Source organism: Panulirus ornatus, chromosome 54, assembly GCF_036320965.1.
Source record: "Panulirus ornatus isolate Po-2019 chromosome 54, ASM3632096v1, whole genome shotgun sequence".
In the NCBI taxonomy this organism is placed as follows: Eukaryota; Metazoa; Arthropoda; class Malacostraca; order Decapoda; family Palinuridae; genus Panulirus; species Panulirus ornatus.
Window position 1 is genome coordinate 4,492,600 of NC_092277.1, and position 15,766 is coordinate 4,508,365.

A 15,766-nucleotide genomic window follows, 5' to 3' on the forward strand; every position below is an offset into this window, starting at 1 on the left:
AGAATGACCCAACCCACCCATATACACATTTAAATACATACCCGTCCACACATGCAAATATATATACCTATACATCTCAACGTATACATATATAGACACACAGACATATACATATATACACATGTACATAATTCATACTGTCTGCCTTTATTCATTCCCATCGCCACCCCGCCACACATGAAATAACAACCCCCTACCCCCGCATGTGTATGAGGTAGCGCTAGGAAAAGACAACAAAGGCCACATTCGCTCACACTCAGTCTCGAGCTGTCATGTAATAATGAACCAAAAACACAGCTCCCTTTCCACATCCAGGCCCCACAGAACTTTCCAGGGTTTACCCCAAACGCTGCACAAGCCCTGGTTCAATCCACTGACAGCAAGTCGACCCCGGTATACCACATCATTCCAATTCACTCTATTCCTTGCACGCCTTTCACCCTCCTGCATGTTCAGCCCCTGATCGCTCAAAACCTTTTTCACTCCATCTTTCCACCTCCAATTTGGTCTCCCACTTCCCCTCGTTCCCTCCACCTCTAACACATATATCCTCTTGGTCAATCTTTCCTCACTCATTCTCTCCATGTGACCAAACCATTTCAAAACACCCTCTTCTGCTCTCTCAACCACGCTCTTTTTATTACCACACATATCTCTTACCCTATTATTACTTACTCGATCAAACCACCTCACACCACATATTGTCCTCAAACACCTCATTTCCAGCACATCCACCCTCCTCCGCACAACTCTATCCATAGTCCACACCTCGTAACCATATAACATTGTTAGAAACACTATTCCTTCAAACATACCCATTTTTGCTTTCCAAGATAATGTTCTCGACTTCCACACATTCTTCAATGCTCCCAGAACTCGCCCCCTCCCCCACCCTGTGATTCACTTCCGCTTCCATGGTTCCATCCACTGCCAGATCCACTCCCAGATATTTAAACATTTCACTTCCTCCAGTTTGTCTCCATTCAAACTTACCTCCCAATTGACTTGACCCTCAACCCTACTGTACCTAATAACCTTGCTCTTATTCACATTTACTCTTAACTTTCTTCTTTCACACACTTTACCAAATTCAGTCACCAGCTTCTGCAGTTTCTCACAAAAATCAGCCACCAGCGCTGTGTCATCAGCAAACAACAACTGACTCACTTCCCAAGCTCTCTCATCCACAACAGACTGCATACTTGCCTCTCTTTCCAAAACTTTTGCATTCACCTCCCTAACAACCCCATCCATAAACAAATTAAATAACCATGGAGACATCACGCACCTCTGCCGCAAACCTACATTCACTGAGAACCAATCACTTTCCTTCCTCTCTTCCTACATGTACACATGCCTTACATCCTCAATAAAAACTTTTCACTGCTTCTATCAACTTGCCTCCCACACCATATATTCTTAATACCTTCCACAGAGCATCTCTATCAACTCTATCCTATGCCTTCTCCAGATCCATAAATGCTACATACAAATCCATTTGCTTTTCTATGTATTTCTCACATACATTTTTCAAAGCAAACACCTGATCCACACATCCTCTACCACTTCTGAAGCCACACTGCTCTTCCCCAATCTGATGCTCTGTACATGCCTTCACCCTCTCAATCAATACCCTCCCATATAATTTCCCAGGAGTGCTCAACAAACTGTAATTCGAGCACTCACTTTTATCCCCTTTGCCTATGTACAAAGGCACTATGCAAGCATTCCGCCAATCCTCAGGCACCTCACCATGAGTCATACATACATTAAATAACCTTACCAACCAGTCAACAATACAGTCACCCCGTTTTTTAATAAATTCCACTGCAATACTATCCAAACCCGCTGCCTTGCAGGCTTTCATCTTCTGCAAAGCTTTTACTACCTCTACTCTGTTTACCAAATCATTTTCCCTAACCCTATCACTTTGCACATCACCTGTACCAAAACACCCTATATCTTCCACTCTATCATCAAACACATAAAGCAAACCTTCAAAATACTCACTCCATCTCCTTCTCATATCACCAGTAATTGTTATCACCTCCCCATTAGCCCCCTTCACTGAAGTTCCCATTTGTTCCCTTGTCTTAAGCACTTTATTTACCTCCTTCCAAAACATCTTTTTAGTCTCCCTAAAATCTATTGATACTCTCTCACCCCAACTCTCATTTGCCCTCTTTTTCACCTCTTGCACCTTACTCTTCACCTCCTGCCTCTTTCTTTTATACATCTCCCACTCACTTGCATTATTTCCCAACAAAAATCGTCCAAATGCCTCTCTCTTCTCTTTCACTAATAATCTTACTTCTTCATCCCACCACTCACTACCCTTTCTAATCTGCCAACCTCCCATGCTTTTCATGCCACAAGCATATTTTGTGCAAGCTATCACTACTTCCCTAAATACATCCCATTCCTCCCCCACTCCCCTTATGTCCTTTGTTCTCACCTTTTTCCATTCTTTACTCAGTCTCTCCTGGTACTTCCTCACACAAGTCTCCTTCCCAAGCTCACTTACTCTCACCACTCTCTTCACTCCAACATTCTCTCTTCTTTTCTGAAAACCTATACAAATCTTCACCTTCGCCTCCACAAGATAATGATCACACATCCCTCCAGTTAAACCTCTCAGCACATTAACATCCAAAAGCCTCTCTTTCACCGCGCCTATCAATTAACACGTAATCCAATAACACTCTCTGGCCATCTCTCCTACTTACATACATATACTTATGTATATCCCACTTTTTAAACCAGGTATTCCGAATCACCAGTCCTTTTTCAGCACATAAATCAACAAGCTCTTCACCATTTCCATTTACAACACTGAACACCCCATGTACACCAATTATTCCCTCAACTGCTACATTACTCACCTTTGCATTCAAATCACCTATCACTATAACCTGGTCTCTTGCATCAAAACTACTAACACACTCACTCAGCTGCTCCCAAAACACTTGCCTCTCATGATCTTTCTTCTCATGCCCAGGTGCATATGCACCAATAATTACCCATCTCTCTCCATCAACTTCCAGTTTTCCCCATATCAATCTAGAGTTTACTTTCTTACACTCTATCACATACTCCCACCACTCCTGTTTCAGGAGTAGTGCTACTCCTACCCTCGCTCTTGTCCTCTCACTAACCCCTGACTTTACTCCCAAGACCTTCCCAAACCACTCTTCCCCTTTACCCTTGAGCTTCGTTTCACTCAGAGCCAAAACATCCAGGTTCCTTTCCTCAAACATACTACCTATCTCTCCTTTTTTCTCATCTTGGTTACATCCACACACATTTAGACACCCCAATCTGAGCCTTCGAGGAGGATGAGCACTCCCCGCGTGACTCCTTCTTCTGTTTCCCATTTTAGAAAGTTAAAATACAAGGAGGGAAGGGTTTACAGCCCCCTGCCCCCATCCCCTTTAGTCGCCTTCTACAACACGTGAGGAATGCGTGGGAAGTATTCTTTCTCCCCTATCCTTAGGGAATGCTTTCTAGTATGTGTTAAAGATACATGGTGCAGGTGGACAATGGCTGAATGGTGTACAAGCCTCCTATTGAGAAGCAATGGCATGTATAAGGGTGGATGGAGGATTGAGCAAAAGTTTTGGGACATATGTAAGTGTGAGGAAGGGCTGTGTGATGTCACCGTGGCTTTTTAATATCTATATGGATGGAGTGATAAGAAAGGTGAAGTAAAACTAAGGAAACGAGGTGCAGCGATGGAGTGTGGCAGTGGATGTGGTGGCTCGTGGCAAGCCAGTTTGCAGGTGACCCTGTGTTGTTTGCTGAGAGTGAAGAGGGTGTTCTATAACATGTGCAAGTAAAATTAAAGTAATGAAGTTTGAAAGGAAATAGAGTGAGAGTACAGATCTTGTTAATCTATATATAATGAAGGAAGAAATGTATTAAATTGTGCTGTGGTTATGGGGGGGGGGGGGAAGACTGGAAGAAGTGAGGGAATATCAGCATCTAAGAGTTGTCTTGGGTAATTGTGGTGATAGCGAAGGAGAGTTAAGTGAGAGTGCAGCACGCGGAAGAAGAGTTATTGAGTCCCTTAATAGAATAATGAAGAGTAGAGGTGTATGTATGGAAAAGAAGAGAGGATTAAGGGACAGCATAGTTTTCCCAACCCTGACCTATGCAGCCAAAACATGAACACAGAATGAGTCACAGAGGTCAAGAATCCAGACATGTGGTATGACTAGATGGAATGAAGAAATGAAAGGGTGTGAGAGATGTGGTGTGGCAGAGAATGCAAAGGGACTGAATTGTATAGAGGTAGAATGGGTAAAACATAATACTTTGAGGTGGTTTGGGCATGTGTTAAGAATGCAAGACAATGAGTTTACAAGGAGAGTGTATGACAATACCATTAAAGGGGTTGGTATGAGTGGAAGACCACCTCTGGCATGGGCTACAGGGTGGAGGATTACTGGACGGAGAGAAATAGTGGAAAAATGTACGGAATGGTGTGTGTGAGGCAGGCGTGTATGAACCAAACCTTATTTTCCCAATCATTCTGAAATTTACAGTGCACTTTTATCATGTTTATGTAAAAAACCCTATTTTTCCCTTTTATAACGCAGTTTACATTATGCATTTCTATATAAGCCAAAGCGCTAAAGGGCTTCAATGTATTGTTATTCAGATTTGACGAGAACGTTTGAACCTCAAAAGACTATGTTCAGGATATAATGTAAATTTCCATAAATGTCTGTCACAATGTAAATTCAGCTCACTAAGTTAAAGACCCATCAGAGTGAGTTTGGGATGTAACATAATAGTCCAATAGTTCCTGATAGTCTGGAAAGCTGGGCATCAGAACATGTTTCTCCTTGCTGCATGTCACTTGCTGCATTTTTTCTTTACTTTACTATTATACAATATTCTGTCTGCAAACATACACAGTTTCACACTGATTTACAATAATGTAATGGTGCAATATCATCTTTTGTGCCTTTACACCTGCAAAGACAATTTAAGTATAAATTTTAAGATAAAACAAAATTTAGTTTTTTCACTGCCAGCCAGTCTGAGATAAGTGCCCTCCAGGTCAATTTTCAAACAAATTCAGGGTCAATGTTCTTACACACTTGCAGGTTTTTTATGGTACAAAGCCCTGCCTTACAGTATCAAATAAAGGCAGAAAAGAATGCATGTTGCATGATCTCAAAGATCCAGGAAAACCTCAGCAATGCTAAAAAACCCACAACAATTATCATGAATGGGGGAAAAGAGCTTGTCTAATGCAAGTTCCACTTCTGACCCAGAGGCTTTCAGGTGACTCCTGGTTACTGAAGCTATTTCCCTCCGATTAAGAAAAGTTAATGCGACTCTTTGAACACCTCCAGCACTTGTCAATATTTCATTTATTAAGTTTTCTCTGAAAAATTTAAGATGTAACAGAATTCTACTCCCAACTGACCAACCTCTCCCTCATTCAGTCTATTTAAACAGGTATAAACAAAGGTAAAAGTAGGACAAATACAGTTGGTAAAGGTTCATTAAAATTTTTTAGATAATACTTTACGCTGTTCCGGAAAGGAGGAGCGCAAGGAATCAGGAAGTGGCACCAATACAATGGTAGTATACAACACATAAGCATGTAAATATACATCAGAGTATGAGTGATATTATTGAAATTTGTTAGAATGTAATTTATGATTAATGTCGGCCCGCATAATGAATGAAATTCTGATGGTCGAGGTAGTGTAGCAAAGAACAAAGGATTAGTTAAACTGATTTTGGTAAACAGAAACACAGTTTTACATAGAAAACTTTCATGATCCCGGAACATGACAGCACGTCAAGGCACATCGTTCAATTACTATTGCAACCTTCAATTTATTTAAAAAGGCGTGACACTCAATTATTCACTGGTTGTATAATTGGTTATTCTCTGTATCTATGACACATATATCCTTGGGATTCCGAATTCTGCCATAGTGCCAAATTTCAACAAACAACCTTTCGTCAAAACTCTTACCAAATTTACCCATACTATGTAAAAAAAATATTGTTCTTTTTCAGATCACTCCTGGTACAATCTATATGAGAGCACTATATTGTTGAGAGCCACTAACTTCAAACATACACATTTTGAAGAGCAACGTTTCAATTACAGATTTATCATGTTTGCTTTGAAGATCATTGTAGTTCACGTGAAATCTTAGAAAAACATCACTCATTTTTATTACATTATGCTCCCCAAGGCATTGATAACTTGTATAATATTCTCTTATTCAATTATTACAGATTTGTGTTTAGCAAGTTTTACAAAGCAGTAAAGAGTTTTTACACGAATCAGCAAGGCTGTTACGTAGGAAAAAACTGATATGCTTTCATCACAGTAATGTGCTTTCGCAGCTGCTGTGATTCTCCTTTAATTTAATTTATTAAAATGGGTATGTTAGGAAAAATCTGCAAGATTTTTGAAGATGCCAATTATGAAGTCCTGCTTCTGAAAAGCTGAATTTACTCATCTTGATTTCACCTATGATAGCCTTGGTCGATCCATAAAACTGCATAAAACATGGTGCTAAGTTTTGTAAATTGTAAAGCAAACACTAGATAAAATTGAATAAGACAAGTTATCTAGCGTACATGGCTGACGGTCAAGTCAATTGCAGTAAGTTTCGAATAAGACAAAAACTGGATGAGCATATTAACTTGCTTTTGCAATGGACTGGCATCTGAGCAGTCAATGAGAACCATGAAGCTAAAAGTGGATCATAGGGTGGGAGGCAAAAATCCTGATCCTTGAAAACTGTTGAAGTCAGAACATTATCTCTGTAAGCAAATATTTATTAGTTTGAAGGAATAGTGGTTCCAACAATGTTGTATGGTTGCAAGGTGTGGGCTATGGATAGAGTTGTGCGCAGGAGGATGGATGTGCCTGGAAATGAATGTTTGAGGACAATGTGTGATGTGAGGTGGTTTGATCGAGTAAGTAACGTAAGAGTAAGAGAGAATATGGAAATAAAAAGAGCGTGGTTGAGAGAGCAGAAGAGGGTGTTTTGAAATGGTTTGGGCACATGGAGAGAATGAGTGAGGAAAGATGACCAAGAGGATATATGTGTCGGAGGTGGAGGGAACGAGAAGTGGGAGACCAAATTGGAGGTGGAAAGATGGAGTGAAAAAGATTTTGTGTGATCAGGGCCTGAACATGCAGGAGGGTGAAAGGAGGGCAAGGAATAGAGTGAATTGGATCGATGTGGTATACCGGGGTTGACATGCTGTCAGTGGATTGAATCAGGGCATGTGAAGCGTCTGGGGTAAACCATGGAAAGCTGTGTAGGTATGTATATTTGCGTATGTGGACGTATGTATATACATGTGTATGGGGGTGGGTTGGGCCATTTCTTTCGTCTGTTTCCTTGCGCTACCTCACAAACGCGGGAGACAGCGGAAAAAAAAATAAACAGGTAAACGGTAATATATTTTCTCGGAACTTAAATACCATGTATACTATATATGGGTTCACTGTAAAAATTATTTATTAATTTTTATTATACTTTGCCGCTGTCTCCCGCGTTAGCGAGGTAGCGCAAGGAAACAGAGAAAAGAATGGCCCAACCCACCCACATACATATGTATATACATACACATCCACACACAGCACATATAAATATCTATACATCTCAACGTATACATATATATACACACTCATAGACATATACTTATATACATATGTACATAATTCACACTCTCTGCCCTTATTCATTCCCGTCGCCACCCCGCCACACATGAAATGAAAACCCCTTCCCACTGCATGTGTGCGAGGTAGTGCTAAGAAAAGAAAACAAAGGCCACATTCATTCACACTCAGTCTCTAACTGTCATGTATAATGCACCGAAACCACAGCTCCCTTTCCACATCCAGGCCCCACACAACTTTCCATGGATTACCCCCGACGCTTCAATCTACTGACAGCATGTCAACCCGGTATACCACATCGTTCCAATTCACTCTATTCCTTGCACACCTTTCACCCTCTTGCATGTTCAGGCCCTGATCACTCAAAATCTTTTTCACTCCATCTTTCCACCTCCAATTTGCTCTCCCACTTCTCCTCGTTCCCTCCACCTCCAACACATATATCCTCTTGGTCAATCTTTCCTCACCCATTCTCTCCATGTGACCAAACCATTTCAACACAACAACAACCTCTTCTCTCTCAACCACACTCTTTTTATTACCACACATCTCTCTTACCCTTTCATTACTTACTTGATCAAACCACCTCACACCACATATTGTCCTCAAACATCTCATTTCCAGCACATCCACCCTCCTCCGTACAACTCTATCTATAGCCCAAGCCACGCAACCATATAACATTGTTGGAACCACTATTACTTCAAACATACACATTTTTGCTTTCCAAGATAACGTTCTCAACTTCCACACACTCTTCAATGCTCCTAGAACTTTCGCCCCCTCCCCCACCCTATGATTCACTTCCGCTTCCACGGTTCCATCCGCTGCCAAATCCTCTCCCAGATATCTAAAACACTTCACTTCCTCAAGTTTTTCTCCATTCAAACTTACCTCCCAATTGACTTGACCCTCAACCCTACTGTACCTGATAACCTTACTCTTATTCACATTTACTCTCAGCTTTCTTCTTTCGCACATTTTACCAAACTCAGTCACCAGCTTCTGCAGTTTCTCACACCAATCAGCCACCAGCGCTGTATCATCAGTGAACAACAACTGACTCACCTCCCAAGCTCTCTCATCCACAACAGACTCATACTTGCCCCTCTTTCCAAAACTCTTGCATTCACCTCCCTAACAATGCCATCTATAAACAAATTAAACAACCATGGAGACATCATGCACCCCTGCCGCAAACCAACATTCACTGAGAACCAATCACTTTCCTCTCTTCCTACACATACACATGCCTTACATCCTCAATAAAAACTTTTCACTGCTTCTAACAACTTACCTCCCACACCATATATTCTCAATACCTGCCAGAGAGCATCTCCATCAACTCTTATCATATGCCTTCTCCAGATCTAAAAATGCTACATACAAATCCATTTCCTTTTCCAAGTATTTCTCACATACATTCTTCAAAGCAAACACCTGATCCACACATACTCTGCCACTTCTGAAACCACACTGCTCTTCCCCAATCTGATGCTCTGTACATGCCTTCACCCTCTCAATCAATACCCTCCCATATAATTTACCAGGAATACTCAACAAACTTATACCTCGGTAATTTGAGCACTCACTCTTACCCTCTTTGCCTTTGTGCAATGGCACTATGCAAGCATTCTGCCAGCCCCCAGGCACCTCACCATGAGTCATACATACATTAAATAACTTTACCAACAAGTCAACAATACAGTCAACCCCTTTTTTAATAAATCCCACTGCAATACCATCCAAACCCACTGCCTTGCAGTCTTTCATCTTCTGCTAAGCTTTTATTACCTCTTCTCTGTTTACCAAATCATTCTCCTTCACCCTCTCACTTTGCACACCACCTCGACCAAAACACCCTATATCTGCCACTCTATCATGAAACACATTCAACAAACCTTCAAAATACTCACTCCATCTCCTTCTCACATCACCACTACTTGTTATCACCTCCCCATTTAGCCCCCTTCACTCATGTTCCCATTTGTTCCCTTGTCTTATGCACTTAATTTACCTCCTTCCAAAACATCTTTTTAGTCTCCTTAAAATCTAACAATCCTCTCTCACCCCAACTCTCATTTGCCCTCTTTTTTGCCTCTTGCACCTTTCTCTTGACCTCCTGTCTCTTTCTTTTATACATCTCCCACTCATTTGCATTATTTCTCTGCAAAAATGGTCCAAATGCCTCTCTCTTCTCTTTCACTAATAATCTTACATCTTCATCCCACCACTCACTACCCTTTCTAGTATGTCCACCTCCCATGCTTCTCATGCCACAAGCATCTTATGCGCAAGCCATCACTGCTTCCCTAAATACATCCCATTCCTCCCCCACTCCCCTTACATCCTTTGTTCTCACCTTTTTCCATTCTTTACTCAGTCTCTCCTGGTACTTCCTCACACAAGTCTCCTTCCCAAGCTCACTTACTCTCACCACTCTCTTCACCCAACATTCTCTCTTCTTTTCTGAAAACCTCTACAAATCTTCACCTTCGCCTCCACAAGATAATGATCAACATCCCTCCAGTTGCACCTCTCAGCACATTAACATCCAAAAGCCTCTCTTTCACGCGCCTATCAATTAACACGTAATCCAATAATGCTCTCTGGCCATCTCTCCTACTTAGATACATTTTTTTTTTTTGCTTTGTCGCTGTCCGGTTTGCAGTGCGCAAGAAACAGACAAGAATGCCCAACCTACCCCAACACAAGTATTACATACTCCCACACGCAAATATACATACCTACACAGCTTTCCATGGTTTACCCCAGACGCTTCACATGCCTTGATTCAATCCACTTACAGCACGTCAACCCCGGTATACCACATCGCTCCAATTCACTCTATTCCTTGCCCTCCTTTCACCCTCCTGCATGTTCAGGCCCCGATCACACAAAATCTTTTTCACTCCATCTTTCCACCTACAATTTGGTCTCCCTCTTCTCCTCGTTCCCTCCACCTCCGACACATATATCCTCTTGGTCAATCTTTCCTCACTCATTCTCTCCATGTGCCCAAACCATTTCAAAACACCATCTTCTGCTCTCTCAACCACGCTCTTTTTATTTCCACACATCTCTCTTACCCTTACGTTACTTACTCGATCAAACCACCTCACACCACACATTGTCCTCAAACATCTCATTTCCAGCACATCCATCCTCCTGCGCACAACACTATCCATAGCCCACGCCTCCATATACTTATGTATATCTCTCTTTTTTAAACCAGGTATTCCCAATCACCAGTCCTTTTTCAGCTTATAAATCTACAAGCTCTTCATCATTTCCATTTATAACACTGAACACCCCATGTACACCAATTATTCCCTCAACTGCCACATTACTCACCTTTGCATTCAAATCCCCCATCACTATAACTCGGTCTCGCACATCAAAAGTACTAATACATTCACCCAGCTGCTCCCAAAACACTTGCCTCTCATGATCTTTCTTCTCATGCCCAGGTGCAGATACACCAATAATCACCCATCTCTCTCCATCCACTTTCAGTGAAGACAAGTCAAGGTAATCTCCAAAAGAAGCATTTCTTGAAGTCTTTATCTTACCTGAGAAGTTTAACCAAAGCAGGGATGCCACCCGATTTGAAAATAGCAAGGAGAGCCCTGACGATGGTGAGATAAGTTGTGGAGTGCCCCAACTGTTACTCTAGTAGTCTCCAAGTCATTTGAATTGGAGAGGGCACGAACAAGGGCTGCCACCATCTGCTGAGAGTTCATGATAGCATGACGAGAGGCCTCCTTCTTACTGAGACGGTGCACCATCATGGCAGCCTGCGACACCACAACCTGATCCTCATCGTTCAGCAATTTGATCAACTCAGGTATAGCACGTGTTGCCAAGTCAGCATCATCCTTTTGATGAAATGTTAGTCATAAGGCATGAGAGGCTAGTGAAGGTAGTAAAAATCTGGTTTGCACCAGTATACCAGCCTGTCTGGTTCAAACAGCTCAGGCATTTTTAAGAAATAGATGTGGAGGGTGAAATAAAAAAGGAACTAGGATATCCAAGAAATGAAGTATCATAAATCATTCTTACATATTAGAATGTTTTAAATTCAAATCAGTTTTGTTATACAGCAAATACCACACACACATATCACATCTGCCAGTTTAGTTTAAGAGATATCATTATAGTTCAATAAATCATAATCTAAATGCAGAACATCTTGATCTATGTAAGGCATAACATAATGAAGGGCATAAATTTCAAGAATTGTAGTACATCTGATAATGTAATTATCTTTGGAGGACAAGGTAACATATTTCAAAATGATTATGGAAGCAAGGTAGACAGAAAATCAAACATGAGAAAGACATGGAATTAAACAGATTCCTGTAAATAAAAGTAGTCTGAAAAATTTTTTAAAAATTCCTATAGTGTAAATAAAAGTAATAAAACAGAGAGTAAAAGTGTATGGCAGGGTAGAGATCATGATTCAGTTGCCAATGACGGATCAGAAATGAGTAAAATGTAAATATGACAATGACAGACAGAAAGGGAGAGACACACACAGATAGACACTGTACAGATAGATACTAAATGATAAAAATACTTGTGGCATGCCATAGATCTCTCAAAAAAATTGAGCTTTGGTTTAAGAGTTAATGAATAATGGATGCAAGGATTACATAAAGCCATAGTTATAGATTTTGAAAATGCTACACAGTAATGTGGATTAAAATAAAATCATTATGCAAACTGACCTGATAATTTATCATATTTACAACTGCATGCTTGAGCATCTGTGAGGGTTCTGCCAGCCTTTGTACAGCAGTGGGTTGTTGTGGGTCAAACTGGGTAGAGGGAATCTCCACACCCTCATCCAAAGTCTCAGGAAACATAGCAGCTCGGACACGCTGGGACTGAGTTTAGTTCAACTGCTGGCTCATATCATCAACCTATAAAAAAGAAACAGCAATAACTACAGATAAAATCTATGTCCATCCATTGGGAAGTGATGCTTGCTGGAATAAGTTACGCTGTCACTTCATGAACCACTAAATGTCATAATTTTACATACAGAATGCAGATGAACATCCAGTAGGGTAAGACTAAAATCAACTAGCTGAGAATAACAATGTCTTTATGGACTTTTACCCAAGAACACTTTGCAGAGTATGACAGAGAGTGGAAGAAAAGCCACTTTACGGACTACAAACATGTAGACTGCAAAAATAAAGTATAATTAGAATTATGGCAATAGCTGTTTTGAAAAATGGGAAAATAATTTCACAAAGTAGATAAGGTATATTGCAAATCCACAGCACTCAAATAAAATATGCAGCATAAGTTGTCAAAATTTGTACCAGTAAATAAATTATCACATATTCAAACAGCAAAAAAGACTGGCAACTAAACTCATACAACTGGTATAAGTGATGAAGGTACCCAAAAGAGCTGCTGGTTACGAATATTAATGAATTTTTTTCACTTTAGACAGGAGCCTAAATGCATCAGCTCTTCCTTTAAAATCTACCAGTATTTCCATTAAGTTTAAAAGCATATCAAAACCCAACACTTCCTTCCTGCTCTGTTGTGAAGGCACCCTGGTTGAACCCTTGATGTGCTTGTCCTTCCATCCACTCAGCATCCATTTCCTCCTCCTTGCCAGTGAGAGATGGTGCATTTGTGGTGGCACCTGAGTGGATGCCTGAGTCACTCATGTAAGTGTTCTGCTGCCACATAGCAATTTGTTCCTTGGGGTTCTGCAGAGGCATGTCTGCAGGGTTATGGTAGCCACCCTGTGACACTGACAAGAATAGAAAAAAAATTATGACAAAATCTTTAAGCAAACTCTAATATCAATTCTTTTAACCAAAGAGATCTAGCTCCTTTTGATCAAAGAACCCATATGTTTTTCATTCTTCCACAGGATAATAAAAAAAAGTGAAAATAAAGTTGAAAAACAAAGAGAGTGGACACTGAATTCTTTATCTCCATATATAGATCTTTGTCTCAATAGACTGTGTTCTTGGATACCTAATTTTTCTTTCCTTACAGTAACAATTCTTGAAGTATAAAAAAAATAACTTACACAGTAAGGTTCTATAAAACCATGAGAACAAGAATCACTTTTTCAATATACTTCTATGGAATACAATTCCAACATTCTATGCAAGATGCAATAAGAGAAGTTTATTAGGAAGTCAGGAGAATGTATCAAAACAATTACAGCTAAAGATGCGTAAAAAATATAATTGTACACTGTACAATTATCAAAACTGAAATGGCCTGCAATGTAAAATGGATGGAGACATATCTATTAGTGAAAGGGATAGACTTTTACATGTTGCATAATCTATTATTGTTTCATGGCAATACAAGAAAATTCCCCATTCAATGCCATTTGAAAACAAGGTTGGCAAGCTAAGAGGACTTTCTTTTGAATTTCTTTAACCTTTTGGTAAGCCAATTGCAAAATTTTCCTTGTACAGTGAAGACAAAAGTTCAAAATATCAAGAAGAATTATCTTCTTAACTCTGTTTTTATAATCAACTAAAGTGTACAATTCTACCAAATATGATATACTTCTCAACCTGCTCACTGTTTATAAGTGATGCATGCTCTTTAACTTATGCTGTACATAAATATCCACATGGAGATGTTAAGGGGTTAATATGTCCAGCTCTGTTGTGCCTGGTATAGTGGTTTTAGTTCATTTAGTATTCTTTAGAGCTAACATACTGCCACCTCTGGAAGTTCTCCACTCCTACCATTTGTTGTGTGGTGAGAACTGTGATCGTCATGAGATATGTCACAATTTTCCTTCTAAATGGTGATAATTGCAGAATTGGTCCAAAGTCCTTCATCTAATGATAATTTGCACTGCACACCTCTGGATGAGGAAAAGTGCATCCCTTCCCAAAGCAGCTTTTGCCTTTCTTGGGCAAGTTTAGACATTTTTTTTGTGTTGAGTTGAAATCTACACTTTCCCAATATGATGCACAAGTATTGCCAAATATGCAGATTCCCATATCTAGAGACTGGACATTTGGTGATTTTCATGTTCAAATCACTGTTGAGCTCTTTCAATTTCTTTCCATACCAGTGTCAAAACTTGTACTGGCTTCCTGGCCTACACTTCCCACAGTATGCTCTCACATTCTCTCCACAATTGAGTTAATGTCTCTCTCCATATCCATGACATGGTTCGAGGTGGATTCTTGACCTCCCTTACCAGTCACTTTCCATAATTTCTTAACACCAGCACCAAAGTCAATTGTACCTTCTTATATACCTTCCATACAGGCTACTCCCATAGTATTTTCTTGCTTACCCTCCACAGATATGTGAATGTCAATGGTGCCTTCTAGATCACTCCCCATTCCAACATTCCCCATTTCTAAATCTAAGTCTAGGTTTGTGATACAAAGAACATGGGCAAGTTTTTCCATGTCACAGAATATGGCTAATGACAACAAAATCACCTTTGTCATGAGCAATCAAAACTCCTAAATTCTTTTTGAACAAATGAAGAATTGCCTATGATGAAAAGTGCCCTCTTGATGTGCATTTATGATACCTTTTTTGTACCGGTTATACATAGATGTTGCCCACATTCACACAATACGTACCAAGAAATCCCACAACTCTCAGGTCTGTAAACTTCAGTTCAATGGTCTTAATATAATTACAGGATTAAGAACTGGAGGCCCCAATAACACATATATATAAAGTTTCCTTCATATTCAAATTTAATATCTAAATGAAAATTACTGAGAAATCATAAACACATAATACTCACTTGCAGTCAGAAACAACTAATAGTTACTTGCATATGATAACTGAAAACTGACTGGTAGAGTTGGAAATGCTCTGTCACACAAATGGCTAGGACTGCCTTATGTTCAAAACAATGAACTTGTATTTTCATATGTTCTTTCTACACAACTCCCTTCAAGAGATTCTTGACTAATGCACGAATTAATATCAATCTACATATTCAAAAAATATAGGAAACAGTTAAAATCTTTGCTATCATCTGAATGGTTGCAATCACTTTTGATTCAAAACATTCAAATTATAATCAGTGAACAGGATTGTAAAGCGTATTTTTCATATAATGTTACT

General features: G+C 39.9%; 1 protein-coding gene across 1 annotated transcript in view; it reads right to left on the bottom strand.

Annotated features, from left to right (window-relative positions):
• Positions 1 to 15,036, bottom strand: part of LOC139765341 (armadillo segment polarity protein-like) — a 136,297-nt gene extending 121,261 nt beyond the window's left edge. The window contains 5 exon segments of the mRNA XM_071692719.1: positions 11,242 to 11,294; positions 11,296 to 11,547; positions 12,400 to 12,594; positions 13,213 to 13,445; positions 14,934 to 15,036. Coding sequence (XP_071548820.1) covers positions 11,242 to 11,294; positions 11,296 to 11,547; positions 12,400 to 12,594; positions 13,213 to 13,445; positions 14,934 to 15,036 — 836 coding nt within the window.
• Between the last annotated feature and the right edge of the window lie 730 nt (positions 15,037 to 15,766).